Source organism: Asterias rubens, chromosome 13, assembly GCF_902459465.1.
Source record: "Asterias rubens chromosome 13, eAstRub1.3, whole genome shotgun sequence".
In the NCBI taxonomy this organism is placed as follows: domain Eukaryota; kingdom Metazoa; phylum Echinodermata; class Asteroidea; order Forcipulatida; family Asteriidae; genus Asterias; species Asterias rubens.
In genome coordinates, this window is record NC_047074.1 from 9521826 (window position 1) to 9542038 (window position 20213).

The 20213-nt window shown below is 37.8% G+C and overlaps 1 protein-coding gene across 6 annotated transcripts in view; it reads right to left on the reverse strand.

Annotated features, from left to right (window-relative positions):
- LOC117298463 (leucine-rich repeat and calponin homology domain-containing protein 1-like) overlaps positions 1-18184 on the reverse strand; it is a 64050-nt gene extending 45866 nt beyond the window's left edge. For all 6 annotated transcript variants that reach the window (XM_033781739.1, XM_033781738.1, XM_033781737.1 and 3 more), the window contains exon 1: positions 17994-18184. In XM_033781739.1, coding sequence (XP_033637630.1) covers positions 17994-18159 — 166 coding nt within the window. In that variant the 5' untranslated portion in view covers positions 18160-18184. The remainder of the gene's footprint in view (positions 1-17993) is intronic.
- Between the last annotated feature and the right edge of the window lie 2029 nt (positions 18185-20213).

Genomic DNA, 20213 nt, shown 5'->3' on the forward strand with positions numbered 1-20213 from the left:
GTGGTATAGACGGGCGCTTTTGTTATTGACTAACTTAGGCTTGGTGGTCAAGGTACCATGCCAACGAAAAACAGCATGCTGCCCTATCAGTCGATGATGTCATCGTCAGCCAAGCACCCGTGCAAGGAAACCATTCTGTCTAATAGTTGACTTTTTCGTAATGTGAGATTTGGATTAACGGTGGAAATCGCTATATCCTGACTGGACTAGGAACGATCCAGTCTCGGTTTAAACATTTCCAGGTAGAATATGAAATAATCTATCCATACATATTAATTGGGGACTGTTGCCGGCGTTCATAACGAGAAAATTTGCCGTGTTTTTGTGACTTGTTTTCTCCGTTTTTGAAGCCATTTTTCACGTATAAATTTCTCTATTTGAAAATTGAGTTGCACCGATTTTTTTTAATACATAACGACAGATATGCTCTTTGTCTCAATTTACTGGTACATTATTTTGGTTGAGACCTTCCAGAAAAGGCCGAAAAAGACTGAATTTCAGAAGCCCTTTGTACTAATTAGTATTCAAATCGAGGTCACGCATGAAAAATCACGCCTACTCGCGCAGATAAATGACAAAGGAGACTTATTAAATCGAGTGTTCTACGGGTGGACTGACAATGCATGCATTCTTGAGTCCAGACATTGACAACCACCTACAATGTACATGTAGGAAACTGTGACTACTGCAGAAATTTTTCTCAATGGTTATCCTTTTATGAATACCCATGTACGTAGGTCGATTATTGAAAACCACTAATGCACAAATTATTTAACACAAGTTTGTTCATAAATAAATCTTCCAGGTGTTTGTCAACTAAAAAAGTCAAAGGTGTTTCATAAACCACGTTGGTTTTGGAGAGTTCATCGCCAGTTTAACCCTTCAATTTATATTACAATTATGTACAGTGTACATGTACATTGTATGCATGGTGGTACTGCAGCACGTACATGTAGAGTGCCAGAGTAGACTACAAAGCTATATTGACCCATTTCACCTGACGTCATCATCAGAAAAATCTTGAATGCGCCATACTAGTGGGCAATTTCACTGTGCGTTTTGATATTAGCTCTATGCTGCGCGTTATGCAGTGAAATTGTGCATTTTAGGCGACGCGGCGTTGATACACGTAAACCTAACTGCCCACCAACATGGTGAGCGTGGCATTGGTCGCCGCGTGTGATACGCGTGCAAGGGGTCAATAGGCATAATATTCTTGGGGGAAAAAAGCAAATTTTATTGAGTGAAGCGATGACCTACTTTACACATGGTGTAGGCTTTTTAATAGCCTATTTAATCACAATTTTTAAAATTTTTTCAAGGGCAAAAGAAAAAGGAGAAAAAAAAGGAAATAAGTCTACAAAGTAGAAAGAATCACATGCCAACTTGGATCAGAAAACAGCTAAAAACAAAGTTCATGTTTTATCAGGGTGGTTTTACTTTTCTCAATAAATTGTTTCAAAGGTACTTTGAGTTGCCAAAATCAGACAATTTGGAATCTGCTTTTGGGAAGTACTATGTGTACAAAAGCAACGCACAGTAGTTGATGCATTGCAATATTTTGAATTACAATCGTGGCCTTGTGTCACCCTTAGGAAGATTCAATTTATCAACAATGCACCCTCAAGGCATATCCTTAATGAGGATAAACTCTGGGTGTCAAGAGACCAAGTGGCTCAAATTTACAGATGTTCACATTCATTAGAGTTTGTTTTGCACCTGTACCCATACTGTTTGTATACTAAGGTATTCTGGTAATAATTGTCACAGACAAGGGCCCAACTTCATAAAGCTGTTTTAAAGCAGAAAATACAAAGCAGAGAAGGGCCATAGTATAACAAGAATTATTTTTCTACGATGTTCTATGCACAGTTCCATGTTTGTCACAGTAAATCAAATTGGGGGAAAAAATACTGTTTCCACAAAAATTGTTTTAAATCGGGTGCATATGATTTGTTACATCAACACACACTGTATCAATGCATCTTACAATGTATTATAAATAGACAGTGTCATGTTGTGTATACTACACACATCTTGATGGGGTTTGGTCACTATGGCAACAGAGATCCCTAACAAGCCACTAATTTCAACAGATTCACACTCCATGGCGTCATACATTTTTCTGCGGTGGGTTTGGTCCTCATATATTCGTCACAAATCCGTCTTTTTCAACTGCACAGCGTCAACGCGCAAACGCAATGCAAGATTGCGCGTCTTGCGTACACACGGCAGACTGTGAGAGTACGAACAAAAATGGGAATTCCTTAACGTTGGGAGCTGCATTATTTCATGAAAATGACGTATTTGTGAAGAATTATCACGATCAAACCCACCGCCGAAAAATGTATGCTGCCATGGAATGTGAATCTGTTGAAATTATTGGCTTCTTGCAGGTAAGATTTGAGTTATGAAGCTTTGAAAACACCTAATCCAACAAGTTCGTAAATGTAGGCTACATTGTACATGTACTTAACCTATGATGCAACATGGCTGATGACGTTAAGCCCCTAGTATAAGGAAGTATCAGTCAGCCGACTCGATCCCTTAATATAAGATTTCAAGCATGCCACGTCTGAAATAGAACAAGGTGTGCTCCATTTGGAGCATGATTCACACATTATGTCTGCAGTCTGCATTTAGGCTTTCAGGTCTTTTACAGCTGTCTAGGGCTGTCTAGGGCAGGCACTTCTCAAGAAACCTTTTTGTTGGATTTCAGTCACTTTATGGAAGCCGTGTCTGCATGAGCCTCTTACCTGCCGGAATTCTTGTTACAATACCTGCACAAATTTATAAATTACATGTACATAACATCATACCATGGAGCAAGTTTATTGCTCCATGATCATACATTGTACAGTACAGGTACAACCCTATAGATGTTTATTGTACAGTCGTGTGTTAACTCACTACAGTTTATTTGCATGTTTTTGTTAGTGAGCAAAACACCGTGTCTAAATCACATTGTAGGCTACAGAAGCAGATCAAAGACTTATTTATTTGAGAAAAGTGTAGCATTTTATTTAGTTTTTTGTTAACCAGCCAGAATTTGTAAGTCTGAATTGAGATTTAAAAAGGTCTGAAATTCTTAAATCCCAGGCAACCATGACAACAAAAACATCCTTGGCCAATTAAAATGCACCTGGTTACTAGACCAGGGGTACGTTCCACTCGCGCAAACGACTCGCAACTGTTCGCGCAAACGTTTTGTTGTCTTTTGAACGATTGGTGCGTATACGCGATGTCAACATGGTGGCGCCCTGAAATGAAGATGGCGCGCACCATACGTATTTTTTTTTTACTTTGTTTTTGCTGCAATAGTCCTCTTTTTGACACCATTACATCAACTAATTAACTTTGTTTTTCCAAATCTGCATTATCATCCACCGAAAATACAATGTAATTATGTTTGTGACAAAGAAATAATACCGTATGCTTGTCCGCCATTTTAAAAACCACTCGCCAACACCTCCGAAGTATGTTCGCCTAAAGTTGCCAACGTTCGCCAACGGTGGCAGCGAACAACTCGTTCCACTTGAAATTGTTGGCAAACGTGCGCAACTGTTGGCAACGTTTGCGCGAGTGGAACGCACCCCAGTTAGGTACGGTACCTTAACAAAAGCTTACAGCACAAGGTGTGAGATGTACATGTACTACAGACAGTAGAGTGTACTACAATGTACATTACTGACTTCACATTCATGTTGTAATGTACACATGTCAGCCTACAATTTTAAGATGAAAAGCTCTCAATACATCTAACATACAATCCTTCGTACATCACGCCTCATCACGCCTCATCGATGACTCAGCAGCCTATTATCACTTTCTTCAATCCTCCAACAGTTCAACTCTAGACTTTCATAAGTCTCTCACAGCTCTTTCCAGGTCTGACATCATTTATCAACCTGAGTGTAATTATTGCTTTTGCTCTAAAACAAGAGGACTGTATATTTCGTAGCTCTCTATGGTTTTTAAAAGTAACGTTATTTCTACAGTATTCTACATCATGTAAACCAGGCCCAGAATTAAACGTTATCAATTTTTTATCAATCAGATTGGTTTTTAGGTAACTTTCTGCGCCATTGAGGAGAACAGCTCTGCTACATTGTGCGGTCACAGCAAATCTACACTTAGCGCCATTCGATTGTATACGTACGCTGACAATTATTGTTTCAATGATTTGGGGTGTTGTGCCTTAAGCCCTGTTCCTACTTCCTGCAAATGGAAATGCGATACAAATGTTTACGTCACATATTCGCAACGAATAATTAGCAGCAGTTGAGTTGTACTAGACTCTCTTGCAAATACATGTATCGCTGCGAAAACAGAGTTGTGACGTCAAATTCATGTCAAAATTGCATCGCATTCGATAATTCACATTCGCAGGAAGTATGAACCAGGCTTTACACGCAGGACAGGAAAACATGGGTGCATATTATAAAACATGTGGATTAAACATAAGCTCACACATCACTATGTCACTGAGTACATCATCCTACAACCTTTTCTGTCTGTGGACTGCCATGAATTCATCGCAAACTAATTGAGGAAGACAGTCCTGAATCACAATACAGTTGGATTAAGGGCAATTGATAGAGGGGTTACACAAGGTGTATGGTCTGTGGTGATTGAATGAAAACAACTGCTGTCCCACTATGTTGATAGAGTGATATGGATAGTGGATGGAAGAGGTAAGAGGTTTACAATGTTCACATCATGATGGCGTGCTTGGATGAAGCATGGAGGTAGGATGATGGAAACAAAACTTGAAAGTTTGATTTTTTAATAACATTCAACAGGACTTTGTCATCGGATGTACATGTATGTAAGAAGGTTAAATTCTACATTGGGAAAACTTTTTTTTTCTGAGGTAATTCTAGCATTGAAAAAGTAAACAAAATTAATACTTTTTTTTTTTCCCCCAGGCAACAACTTCTATGCTTCAATTCTCTTGTTACTTGGACCAACTTTTTTAATGTGCCTGTAAATTATGTACAGTAAACTACATTACAGGTGGGCTACCTGCACATAAATGTTGTACCTCCACAACAACATCATTGTACTCATGTCACCCACCACCAAGCAAGACAAGCCTACTTTCTACAACAAGTTCTGCCAACATCGTTTGTTTTATTTAAAGCACTACTGCACATTTTGTTTGAAATCAGTGGTCCCAACAGAGAGATGGGCCTTGGTTTACTTTATAAATGCAGTATCCTGTGTACTACATGTACAGCTACTGTAAAGTACAATATGTGTCCATTCTGTTTGTACAACATTGTACCATGTTGTACGTGGTCACAACATGAAACCATGGATGAATCCCACCTTTACTGCACAGCTCATGGCAACCTTGACCCTAATTTGTTGATAAATTCCAGACTTCCCCACTGGGAAATGATCATATACACCCTCAGCATTGCACATGTTCACCTGTACAGTACTTGTTTTGCAGAGATGACCTTATTTAAAGCCCATCATAGCCACATCTACCTTACCTACAGTGTACATTTTGTACACAATGGAGCCTGCAATGTACTACACTGCCAATGACCATTGTTGCAAGGCCACTATAATATAGCACCTTTTTAGCAGCATCATGATACTTTTCTTAGCACAAAATTATGACATTTGACTTGTCCTTACTTTGTACAGCCTAATGTACAGGGTGAAGGTGTTTCACAGGCATACAGCCAATGTACCACCAGGGCTGTATGCTTCGTTTTTGAAAGGGCAAGGGCACCAAGGCATTGTTTTCTTGGTAAAGGGCACCCTATTGATGAAATTGCAAATTTGTTCTGGAGCATTTCACGGGCACCATGGCAATGACCAGGGGACACGGAGGCAATCGCCTTCGTTGCCTCCATTAAATATCAGGCCTGTACCACTGACTGTTATTACATGGAGAATTAGGGAGATTGCTTGAACTTTCTTGTCACTGGACACATTTGTACTCTTGACATGCTCTAAGATTCCTAGAAGGAGAATCCAGCCATGCAATGTGTAATATTAACCATGCTGAGATGACACTGACATTACATTGACATGTGTTCAAACAGTACCATGTAGACGTTACACCATACTGTGTCACACTCATTCTTCACACCATGTGGTGTACATAGTACATCAATCTCAAGCTACATGCTTTTTAATATGCACAAAAAAACATATGTGCAATTGTGATTTGCAATTGCATTTGTACAAAATATATTACAACAAAATTCTCTACACCATTATACCATGGAGCTACACGTACAGTACGTATACTCGGTGAACGACTTTTCTTGTATTTAAAGGCAGTGGACACTATTGGTAATTACTCAAAATAATTATTAGCATAAAACCTTTCTTGGTGACGAGTAATGGGGAGATGTTGATCATATAAAACAATGTGAGAAACGGCTCCATCTGAAGTGCCATAGTTTTCGAGAAAGAAGTAACTTTCCACGAATTTGATTTCAAGACCTCAGATTTAGAACTTGAGGTCTCAAAATCAACCATCTAAACGCACACAACTTCGTGTTACAAGGGTTATTTTTCTTTCATTATTATCTCGCAAGTTCGATGACCGATTGAGCTAAATTTTCACAGGTTTGTTAATTTATGCATATGTTGAGATACACCAACTGTGAAGGCGAATCTTTGACAATCACCAATAGTGTCCACTGCCTTTAAAGCAACAAAACACACAAACTGTATCAATTGCTCACAATTCCAAAATCACAAATTTGCGGCTGACAAGTAGAATAGCTCCCGGGCTACCCGGGCGCTATTCTTTTTGTCATGCGCATTTACCATGTCAGCCATTCCGTGGTATTTGCGCTTCATAGTAAAAAATTAAAAATTGTTATCGTTGACGTTTTTACATTTATTTTGAAACAAGAACACCTACATGTAGTGCTTCTTCTTCTAAAAAGACTTTATACAAATATTCTTTATTGTTTTTGCGACAGCCTTGGGAGTAAAGGGTAAAAAGTGTACACAAAAGTCTGAAAAATCCTTGAAATTCAGGTTTTGAAAAAAAAATCATGAATCAATAGATGTTCAGATTTAATCATTATGTATAAACAACAAAGAGTCATTAGTAAGGACAGCCAAAATTAAATATGCCTTTTTGAACTATTAACTTTTGAAAAATGGGAGTTAATTTTTACCCTCGTTTTACTGTCACGCGAGTCACAAAAAAAAATGATTATAGTATTTTTTCTGTTATAGACCCTCAACATTTTTTTTCTTCTCTCTCATAATAGTGGTCTTTTCAAAGGGTCTTTCAAGAATTAATTAGTTTTTTTTACCTAGGCCTTCTACCTAAACAAAAAAAAACACCCTCGAGTTTGTCACGCGAGTCACGGCTAATGCACTTAATGCACATGGTTAGCAAAAGCAACCAAAGTATTCTGGGGATGATGTCTATGGAATGTTACCAAAGCACCCCCAGCCCACTGGAACATACTACTATGCCCCTGAATTTATAATTTTTCATTAGAACAATGAATTATAACAGTGTACAATTGTAACCTGGCACACTGTCAGCAGATCATGTTGAACTACATACACTGCATACTGCACTGTACAATACGCTCACATCTGCATAATTTACCTGCATTATTTAAATAATACAAGGAATGATAAACTTAAAACAAGAACAAACAAAAATATTTGATGAAACTGGGTATTTTAAGACAGTTATTCTTAAGTTAGATTTGGAGGGGGGCATCAATAAAGAAATTACTTATCAGATTTACGTGTACTCAGCCTAACACAGTCTAATGCCATTAGAACTTGACACCAAAACCAAGCGTAGTGAGAAAAAAGTCCTTTACCCAATCACAAAACAATATAGTAATTTCTAGTAAGGGTTCTCTCTATGGGTTTGAGTGGTTCTGAAAAGAACTGGTGGTTTAACAACTCAACGTTTCGACCAGACAGTGTTGTTAAACCGCCAATTCTTTTCAGAACCACCCCAACATTACCATGTTTAAGTCAAAGCCTGTTCAGATAATTTTTCCTTTAAATGTTGTTTCAGGCGTTTCTTCCTTTTATGAAAAGATTCAATTTCAAGTTCTGAGTGTTCTGAATGAAATAAAATGTTCTTGTTATGCAGTATCCTGTTTAGTTATTGTATATTTTCTCACTTGTCACGCGAGTCACAAACTTCTGTCACGCGAGTCACGTTGCATATTAACAAATTTTCAATTTTGTAAAAACTTTTTATTTTGTACTTTTTATAGTATAATATAGTTCTCTTGTACTTAAAAAAAAAGTGATCTGTAACTAAAAAGTTCCTCTGAGTTCTCACGACTGGGCAATGGCATACATGTACAGGGATGCAACACCTTTCATTTTTTGGCAGTCACGCGAGTCACATTTTTGGAACTCCTATAAAAACATGATACCTACACAATTTGTTTTCCTTTTTTATTTTTTGTTATAGGGCTCTCCACTAAGTTTATATAAATTGAGTTACATGAGAGCCATGTGTTATATTTTGGAGTATAGATCTTTCAAAAGTTGGAAAACCAGTGAGATTGTCACGCGAGTCACAATGGAATGGCTGATGTGCGTGATTACTTGCGTGTGCGCTTGGTAATTATAACACCTGGCACGTGATGATGAATGGACCAGTATTAGAACTCAACTCTCGGTCATGAATTTGTATGAGGTTTAAGAATAGCATATTATGCAGCTTCAATATTTTGGTGTGTGTCAGATCACCTCATTAATAATAATAATAAATAGTAAAGAACACTTAATAGAGTGTCGGTATCCGCCTCAGGAAGGCGCTCATGGCGCTTGAGGAGAGAAAGACAAATTAGGACTGAGGATTGTGTGAGTATGCTTGTCTGAACAGGTGAGATTTTAAGTTTGTCTTGAATGTTGTGATGGATGGAGATGATTTGACAGTCAGTGGGAGTTGGTTCCACACCGGGCTGATGCTACAGAAAAAGACCTATTGCCCCTAAGAGTGGAAGTTCTGGGCTGATGAAGCATCATGAGCTCATTAAAATGCAGTCTGGTTGAAGGCCACACTCTTTCTTTTCTCCTTCAGCTGAGTGACCCTTCTTGCAAAATCTTGTTGAGACACCATTGTTTGTCCAGAGTCTACTAAGCATACAGTTTGAGGTCAAGACCCCTTCAAGTGAGACTGATCCTGGTTTTAAGAGGCAATTAAAGGAACACCTTGCCTTGGATCGGTCGAGTTGGTCTTTGAAAAGCATTTGTAACCGTTTGTTATAAAATGCATAATGGGTAGAAAGATGTTGTAAAAGTAGAATACAATGATCCACACAAACATGCCTCGAAAATGCACGGTCGTCCTTTTACCTCGTTGACTAACACGGTCGGCCATTTATGGGAGTTCAATTTTTGACTCCCATTTTGAGGCAAATTTGTGTGGATGGATCATTGTAATCTACTGCATTTTATAACAAATAGTTACAATCGCTTTTCAAAGACCAACTCGTCCGATCCAAGGCAACGTGTTCCTTTAAAGTGGGCAATACAAACCTGGCATACAGTGAATGTACACACACACACACACACTTCCATCCTGCAGTTTTATAGGCCTACTACATCTTGAAATACTCTGGAACAAATTTCTTAAATAGAAGTGCCCTTTACATGTACCAAGGAGAAAATCCCTTGGTGCCCTTGCTCTTTCAAAAGACAAAGCACCAAATTGTAAAGGCTAGTACATTGTAAATTTCAATTAAGATTGTATTAAGGAAAGAATGGTTTGCCAAGCAAAACAAGCAGTTCTCCTTTAACACTTGCCCACTGAACACACGATGCAAGCTTTACAACACCTGAATCAGTCAAAATTCACTCAAAGTGGTCCAGCTTGCAAGTTCAGTGTTGAAAAGCATCTCCATTGAGCTTGAAAAAAAAACCTCCATATTCACAGTTTTTATTCTCAAACGTTCTGAGCATCAAACCAGTGGAGGTCTAAGTAAATAAAGCAAATGCCGCGGGGCAAATAACTCAACGAGTTCACAAAGGAGAATACTTTGACTATAAATTGCACATTGTAAAATGGTAAAATAGACGCTATTCAAGGTGAGAATGGATGAAAAATTTCACCGGGCTTCTTTGATTGAGTGGATTATTCAAGATTACAGTGACTGATGAGTGTCTGCGAATGGACAAGTGAATCTAGCGAACAGACTGATTTGCAAACTGTAGACAGTATGTACATGTAAATTGTTATTTGTGGCTTTAATCTGGTACCCAATGCGAAGAATAACAACAGTGTGGTTTCCTTCCTCCATTGAGAGTAAGGCCGTGTCCGAATTGGCGACTTCGGCTACAGCTACGGCTAGATCAGCGCGTCTGTCAGTGTTGAAGAATAGCAGACACGCACGCCCTAGCCGAAGCTGTAGCCGAAGTTGGCAATTCGGACACAGCCTTAACAGTACTGACTCATTGTAAAATCTGCCTTTTAAAAAAATCCCTCCACAGTTGTTGAAAACAACCATTCTTTACAAAACACATGATGATGAGTATACCTACTGTTGGTGCTTTTTTCCCCCACAATCTGAATAAGCCTTACATCAGTGTATGTAACTTGTACATTTATTTGCCTTTAAAGGGCCTATATGTACTTTTTTTTAACACAAAACACATGTCCACAGATTTACATTTAACTTAAACAGTTTGAAGATTATGATAGTAGAAAGCTTCCCTCTAAATTTAACTTACTGAGGTGCTGTAGTTTTAGAGAAATGAGTAAAACAAATAATTTTCGTCTCAGTTTTAGCATGTAAAAACCTATTAACCAGTTATGCTATGGTTTTGGTATAATATCATAACTGGTTAATGGGATTTTACATGCTAAAATAATTGTTGTCTTCTTGAGACGAAAATTATTTTGTGACTTGTTTTACTCATTTCTCATAAACTAAACAAATAATATTTGAAGGGAAGCTTTCCACTATCATTATCTTCAAACTTTGATAGATTCATAGACAACGTCCCCCTTAAAAACCATTCTCAGTCTGCACTTAAAAAAACTCCCAGCAAGTTGACTGCCAGTTCCCTGACAGGGGGTCAGACGGTAGCCAGAGGGGAAATCATCCCATGCCCCCTCAGGGGGTTGCTAAATTCTTGGTGGCGGACTACCCTAGGAAGCCTGTACTGCAGCAGAGTGGGTCATAATAAGTTTTGTACAAAACAACTTCATTTACCCTAATCCTTTGGAAGGCAAGGTTTGACAGACGACTAATAATCCTGAATCATTGGCATGTTTAATGCAATTGAATCATTGCTTTGCTAATAACGTTGTACTAAAGAATACATCACTTGCAGCAGGGTTCTCCCCAGGATTTCAATAATTTCAGGAGCCATACATTGTTACTTTAAAGGACCTTCTTATTTATGTAAGAACCTACATGTACCATTAATGTACAAAGCATGTATAACATCTTGACATCCCCCTGCAACCATGTTTACCACTTTTGTGTATTGAATGACCGTTTTAACAGTCATTCAAAGTACTACATTGTAATACATTGAATTCTGTATTCAGTAATGTAATACAAAAATTATACATTACAATGTAACACTTGTGAACAAAAAGCAAGCACACACATTGTGCACTGTGTGCAAAAACAGTGCCACTAAGGTTGTAGGCCCCTATTCTGTAAAGCGCGGTTCATCCTGGGAATGCGTTACAAAATTTTAAGTCACGAAATTCACAACGAATAATTCGCATCAGATGACTTGTGCTCAACTCCTGCAAAACACTCGCTGCGAAAACAGCCCTGTGACGTCAAAGTTCATTCACATTATTAGATTCGCAGGAAGCATGAACCGGGCTTTGGTCTTTCATGAGTTCAAACTTTGTTGGTACTTTTTTGTTTTTTTAGGCCTACATTCTTTCTCTATGATTGTACCATGGAGGTAGATTGTACAATGTACATTGCCAAAACCATGTTAAAGACACTGGACACTATTGGTAATTGTCAAAGACCAGTCTTCTCACTTGGTGTATCTCAACATATAATGCATCAAATAACAAACCTGTGAAAACTTGAGCTCAATTGGTCATCGAAGTTGCGAGATAATAATGAAAGAAAAAACACCCTTGTCACACAAAGTTGTGTGCTTTATGATGGTTGATTTTGAGGCCTCAACTTCTTAAAATCTGAGGTCTCAAAATCAAATTCGTGGAAAATTACTTCTTTCTCGAAAACTGCGTCACTTCAGAGAGAGGAGCTGTTTCTCACAATGTTTTATACCATCAACCTCTCCCCATTACTCGTTACCAAGTAAGGTATTATGCAAACAATTAATTTGAGTAATTACCAATAGTGTCCACTGCCTTTAACACCTGAAAAAAACACAATCACAAACACTTTAACGGATTCCAATCTTTAAATACGCAGTCTACATAATGATCATCTCTTCTTGCAAAACACCCAGGTCTGGTGTCCCATATCACTCAGACAAATCTAATTCCACACCATGGCATACCGGAAAGGATGATGTCATAGCAATGCACCACTTTAATTGATTGTAAAAAAAGGCCAACGTGGAGGCTGCAGCATAAATACAACATGCACATTTGCACTAATTATTGTCTCTGCAGTCTGTGTCAGACACATGTGTGTGGGCTGAGGCTGTATGTTGGAGTATAGGATGGAGGGTGTTCCCCAATGAGTTATGACTAATCAAAGTGGTATGTCATGTGCCGGTAAAATAAACTATTCATGCACTGTCGTCTCTACAGTGTAATAGCGCTATACAAGCACTGTATATTTTTATTATAATAATTAGTAGGACTGGATTTATACAGCGTCCAACATCAAACCAGTCACTGAGCGCTTTACATAGTAAAAAACATCAGTACAAACCAACAGTGTATACATTGTACATGTAGTTGTCTCCACATTGCACATCATGTAGCATCAATTCACTGTCAACAAACTACATTTTCATCGATCTTGTGCACATAACAAAAAACGTGTCTGAAGAAAATCGAGTTTGGAATTGGACACTGTTGTTCAAACTGCTGCTTCAGAGTCTGCTGCCTATTTTGAATTTTACTTCATTTCCCTAGGACAAAAATAACTTTAAATTCGTACAAAACTGGTTTGTTTTCTTTCTTTTCTTGCCACTATAGCAGTAGGCCCCTAATTAATTCCGAACTTATGTGAAAATTTAAAAAATTAAAACTTTTGCCTGCAGAGGTCCCCATAGAGGTCACTTTATGAATATGCAAATGTCACACACGCCAGCACTACGCGCTATAGCGCAAATATATTGCTTAAGTGGTGTATCAACTATCTAGACAAGTAGGTCACTTTGTGAAATTACGAAAAAGCAAATCTAGTGATTTGTTGTTTTACTAATTTAAATTAGGATAATTACACAACTATTAAGTTTGAAACTTGCTGCAGTCGTTAACAGCAATGAATTATCTTAAATAATTAGAAAAAAATATATATGGATATATATTTTTTTTACACATGTTGCAAAAATGTGTGATTTTTGTCAGTTAGGCATGTTACATGAACTGTACGTCAGTTCATGGTATGAGCGACAATCCACTAAATTTAATTTCGTGTACTAGGCCCCTATATTGGCATATCGCCTTAATGCAGTGAGTTTGTGACCTTGTACAGTTGTTGCACTACACTTTAATTTATATTAGTCAGAGGAAGAAATCTTTGACCAAGTTCCTGCTTATAATACATGTCTGAGCATTGTACAAATCATGGTGGTGTAGTCCTTCGTTCATTTGCAGTCATACAACATCACCCTTAAATAATCACTATTCAGCTGACATTATGTACACTTTACAGGGAGCGCCGGGGAGAAAGTTTGAAGTCATTTTTTTTTAAATAAACCACTGTGTCAATTTACAGTTCCTGTTTTCATTAAACAATGACTCTTATAAAGGATCCACCTATGTCAAGACCAATGAGTCCAATTTTATAGGGCTGCAAAATAGGGATGTGCTTTACCAGTGAACTAATGTACATGTAGCCAGCACTTGCAGTAATTTTCACTGGTCCCCAGATGTGTAACTACATTAAAAATAGGCCAGCATCGCCGCGGACCAAATCTTTCAGGAGAATGCTGCGGCCTACAGTTCAAGCCTACAAATAACCCATGACACCAACAGCAAATGCCGTGGTGCCCTGTGCTTTTGCTGTGGTACCCTCTGCCATGTTCCAATACAAAGTTCCAAATACACTAACTGTACAAATTTTCCCCCGTAGAAGGAAAATTGCCCCTTCAAGAGCAAAGTTCAAAGCCTGATAGTTCACTCTCTCACTAAACAAATGCCAAATTCTGCTTTCAACGTACAGACATGGCAGAAACCCCTGCAGAAACTCAACAGCCAAGGGATTGTCATTAGTCACTGAAAATCATTACACAAAAACGCTAATTTTGCGCCCGTTAAGTATTATAAACAATTTTGCGAAGAACAAATAATTCAATTACTCCTCAGCTGTATTTCTTGTAATAACAAATCTTTGTTTTGACAGCTTTGGGGGCATCCTGTGTTGGCATGGGAACACCTTCACAATTGGCTGGTCATTAAAATGAAATTGCAGGAAATTGAGTCTGATGAGAAATGTTTGATTGAATTTTGGAGAGAAACTGGATAGCAAAAGATATAATTGTTCAAATCCCTTTAAGTACAGTAAAGAGTCCCTAAAACATGTTTTGGATACAATATTCAGTTAAACTGAATTTAAGTAGGCCTATACGGTACAGGGAAAAAAATTAAAGAATATTTTTATCAAATTTATATGGACAAAATGCATGGTACAAAACCTATTTATTCAATTAGTTCTCTGTTGTTTTCTGCCGCTTTCTGTGTATATATGCTTAAATCTTTAATTATTTTAATTTGTAAAATTGTTTTTTATTTTTAAGCGCTTTGAGGCTTTGTGTGTGAAGTAAGCTTGGGCGATATCACGATATTATCGACTATCGCGATATTAATTTGGACACGATTTCGATATCGGATCGATATGGTTTTAATCGAAATATCGAGATGTATTTGCTAGCTGAGACATCTTGCACCCCATAGGTTTGGAGTAAAACCAGAAGAATAGGTCATTAGAACACCTCTCTTATGCTAGGACTGTCTCTTCTACAACTTTCACTTGGAGTTTTAAGACTGATGATGTCAAATTTCATTAATCGCGATTATATATCGAATATCGCGATATATTGTCGGCGATATATCGTGAATAAAATAAGTCGATATCGCCCAAGCTTAGTGTGAAGCGCTATAAAAACTGTGTATTTTTATTATTATTATTATTACATTTTGTGTCGGTTACTTAGTAGTGTAACTATTTTTGTACATAGTGTGTATGTCAGAAGGTTTTCATATATGTACATTGTACAGTGTGTAGGCCCTATTACACGTAAGGTACACAAGTTATGGGCTTATAAATACATAGCTGATGTCACAGGCTCCAGCTGCCAAGTGTTTTTTCTTGAATTGAAACATCTGTTTCGCACATTGCTGTAGTATGTACTGTAGTACCCATAGGTTTCTCTCTAATTAGTGCGGTGACCCAAATCTATGTATGTACGTAGCTCTGTGTTATAAAAGATTTACTGGATAGTTTTATCCCTAAAAATACACTTTACTCAAAGTTTTTGAATTCAGGACAATTTGTTTAAAGCCAGTGGACACTATTGGTAATTGTCAAAGACTACCCTTCACAGTTGGTATATCTCAACATATGCATAAAATAACTAACCTGTGAAAATTTGTGCTCGATTGTTCGTCGGAGTTGCGAGATTTTATAACTATGAAATGAAAAAACACCCTTGTCACACGAAGTTGTGTGCTTTCAGATGCTTGATTTCGAGACCTCAAATTCTAAACTTGAGGTCTCAAAATCAAATTCGTTGGAAAATTCTTTCTCGAAAACTACGTCACTTCAGAGAGAGCCGTTTCTCACAATGTTTTATACCATCAACCTCTCCCCATTACTCGTCACCAAGAAAGGTTTTATGCTAATAACTATTTTGAGTAATTACCAACAAGGTCCACTGCCTTTAAAAATAAGTTAACTACAATGTACAATGTAAGTTCAATTGCAAGTGTCCATTTTACAGAGCAATGACATTGTCCATTGTCCATAAAGAAACACATTTCAGCCATTACAAAAGCAGTGGTCAGTCCTGTAAGGGCATGGCATCAAGTACAAAGGTCACTTGACCACCCAATCAATGGCAGCATTTTAACAATATTTATTTTATTATTTTATCTGATTTATTAATTTGTATATCACTTGAAGTCAATAAAAAAACTGATAAAGCAGCCATGTTTTTTTCTTTACAGTGTATGACAGGTATAATGTACATATACATGCCATGTGGCCCTCCTCCAGAACACAGACCCCGCCCCCACCCCAAACCCTCCAAGTACAGTATCACTATCAGTGATACTGTACTACATGTATCAGGCCTGCATAGTCCCGTTAAAATAAAACCACAAACAGCATGGTTGACCCCAAGGTCACGGGATGTCTAATTCACCTGATGAAGCAACAAGAATACCTCTGAGGTCACACAAGACTAGGTAACTGCATGATCCATTTGTGCCCATTACAAATGGAATGTTCCTGTCTGTGTGTTGAGGGGGAGGGAGGTAGGGGAGGAGCAATGTAATGCAGAGCTAACAATATACTTCCTATAGATGGCATTAACGCAGGACAGGTACACGTTACTTATGGGTCATGATCATGGTTGGGACACCCATGTAGAGCTAAACCATGGTTTAACTGATTGTCAAGGTCAGAAATGAACCAGGAAATTTCTGGCATGATGATTGCGTTTGTGTAGAATTTTAACAGTTGTTGATTGGGGATTCGAGCCAAGTAGGTTTAAGGTATTAAACTTTGAATATACAGCCTGTCCTAAAAATATTACAGTTTAATGTAAATCCTGTGTGTTGTTGAACAAAAATATACAATCAGAGTTAAACTTCTGCGAGTATTGATTGAATGAACCTCATTGTGGCCTATATTGCATCTCTTCCTGTGCCCCCCCCCCCCCTCCACAACCACCCACAGCTTGACCCCATTTCACAAATCTGCTTACCTCTGAATCCTGTGAATGTGATTCAGTACCATTTTAACAATGTCAAGTATGATTCTAGCATAGGATTCTTCATTAAACAGAGCCATGAAATTGGGCCCTGTCCCAACCCAAAAAGCCCATTCACATGACTTCCAATAATTGAATTAATAAAATTCTAAGAAGTAATTGATAATTTACGATATACATGTGATTGTACAAGTAAATTTACTTTACACATGTAAGCAAGCGCTTGATAATTTATAAACCAAATAATACGCACAAACATACATTCTATGACGTTGTTACTGTACGCAAACTTGTGTACATAATAAAGCAAAACTTATTCCAAAATTGTACTCTGTTGGAATGACCTGTGTACAAACATCTAAAACTGAAAAGTGAATTATGAACACTGACATGTCATGTGCCATCATGATGCATCCATACAAATTAAATAGGAATACGTTCAGTCTAGGTGTCACATTCTGTCATTTACAATTCCATTACTTTCAATCAACATGAGACTGCAATAGGACAATCATTGGTCTAGTCACATGGTTCAAACAACAAACCAAACCCATGAACAACAACACAACAACAACAAGTGACTCAAATCATGGACAGACATCATACATGTGACACACAATATATTCAAATTTGTCACATGCCGTGTCAGAAAAAAACAATCACTTTATTCCTGAACTGGAATCGGGATCTATGTAACAGGTTCAATTAAAAGCATATAAACTACAAACATTCCTTCACAATTTACGCAGCTGTTTAATTGGTCTGTCTTCCATGCTATCCACCAGTTGTCGGTTGTCAGTTGAAAGTACACAAAACAGGGTTCATTCAGTCCAACAGTGGCAAGTGCATTAACAAAACACATCCGAGAGAAGAAGAAAACGAACACCGGTCCCACTTTTATAACTCACCTACATCCAGCGTATCCATCAAATCGAACTTATCAACACTCTTAGGGAAGTCTCTCATATTCCTGCCACCTAAATTCAATATTCCAGTCATGTGAGCATCTTCCAAGACCTTTTCTAGGGAGCGCAACTGGGCCCCTCCTAGATGGTGCGAAGTGGGGATCGCCATTTTGCTTTGAATTACTGCATGGATGGATGGGTCGCCCACATCCATTTACACACTAACGGGGATTTTGTGCACGACAGACGAACCCGGAAGGGCTTGGCGGCAGAGGGCGCTGTTTATATTTTAAATTAGAGCACTTGGTTTATTTGACAGGTGTTTGAAAAATATGCCAGTTTACTCGGAGGTTTTTTTTTCTCATAGGCCGTGTCCGAAACGGCGACTTTGGCTAGAGCTACGGCTAGATCGCGCGCGTCTGCCTATTCTTCAACACTGGTAGACGCGCTGATCTCGACGTAGCTAGCTGTAGCCGAAGTCGTCGTTTCGGACACGGCCTTTAGTTAGGCAAGTCTGGTTATAGTCAGGTCAAGACAAAGCACAGAATTGGCAATCCGTATCCTGCGACCACTTTTTAAACTTATTTTTACAACAAGAAATATTTGTTTTTGGTTAGACACTGTTTTATTTTATAAAGAATGAAAAAGTGGCGGCAGGATACAAAAACTTTTTCTTACTGAAATTACGAAAAACAAATTAATTTGATCGTATAAAGGGTAGCTCACTGACTGTACACTAACAACATGGAGTGGGAAAAACAGTAAGGAATCAGACCTAAGTATGAAAAAATGACAACCCTGTAAAATATTAATGTGCCAGGTAAAAAAAAAAGGGTAAAGGAGTTAAAATTCTTCTTCTAGAGAACCTGTACGTTTGGCTTTGATTGATATGCAATGTGGGCCTGTCCACACTAATGGTTACAACTCATTCAACTTTAAGGTGAAGCATGGTATGGATTTATACATTTTCCCTTGTATAGAATGCTCAATAGCAGACATTTATAATGTTATTTAATAAACTACAGGGTCACTATTTAAAAGGTGTAAAAACGGTTCAAAACAGGGCGAACAGGAAGGACAAGAAATTAACTTTGAACAAGACAGGAGCCTAAATTTGTTCAATTTCCACCCTTACCACTAAAAGGAACACGTTGCCTTGGATCGATCGAGTTGGTCTTTGAAAAGCGTTTGTAATTAACCGTTTGTTATAAAATGCATATTATGGTTGGAAAGATGTTGTATAATACAATGATCCACACAAACATGCCTCGAAATTGTACGGTTTTCCTTTTATCTCGTTGATTAAACACGGTCAGTCGGCCATTTAAGGGAGTCAAATTTTTGACTCCCATAAATGGCCAACCGTGTTTGTTCGCACAGTATAAGGAAAACTGCGCAATTTCGAGGCAATTTTGTGTGGATCATTTGTATTCTACTTTTAAAACATCTTTCCAACCATATGCATTTTATAAAAAATTGTTACAAACGATTTTTATAGACTAACTCGTCTGATCCAAGGCAACATGTTCCTTTAAGGACTGTAGGACAAGTCAACATTGAGACAGACACTTCTTTATTAATTAGAGGATTGTCTTCATTTTAGTTACATATTATAGGGTATGTTGCACATACAAAGGAAAATCAAATCAAAAAGGTAAATTAATTCTAGTGTTTCCTTCCAATTCTAAAATAAAGTCTTTCTCTGTTATGAATAATTTAAGATGGTCATCTGCACTTTCTTCAACATAGTGAAAACAATTATGAATTTTCATCGAAGATCAATCCTCTTTGGATTTTGAATGTGCACATTAAAAAAACTTGAGACATGACAAAAATACCACAAAGTGTGGACACAACTCTACACACTCAATGTCGACTTGTCCTTGGTAAGGGTGGAAATTGAACAAATTAAATTTGGGCTTTTGTTCCAAGTTCATTTCTTGTCCAACCTGTTTTGAACATTACACCTTTTAAATAGTGACCTTACTTTTGCACTTCATAGTACGATATTACTCACACGTGAGGCTTGTACTGGTATATGAAGAAGAAGAACCCTCTATTTTTCTGTCCACAAGCACTTGTGTGATAACCAAACATACAATGCAGGTCTGGTAAAAAAAGTAGTGTCTGAGTGAACAACAACAAATTGCCTTCAAAACACAATAATTACACCATATTTTCCACAAACTCTACATATAAGCATTAACTGTAAAATACACACAA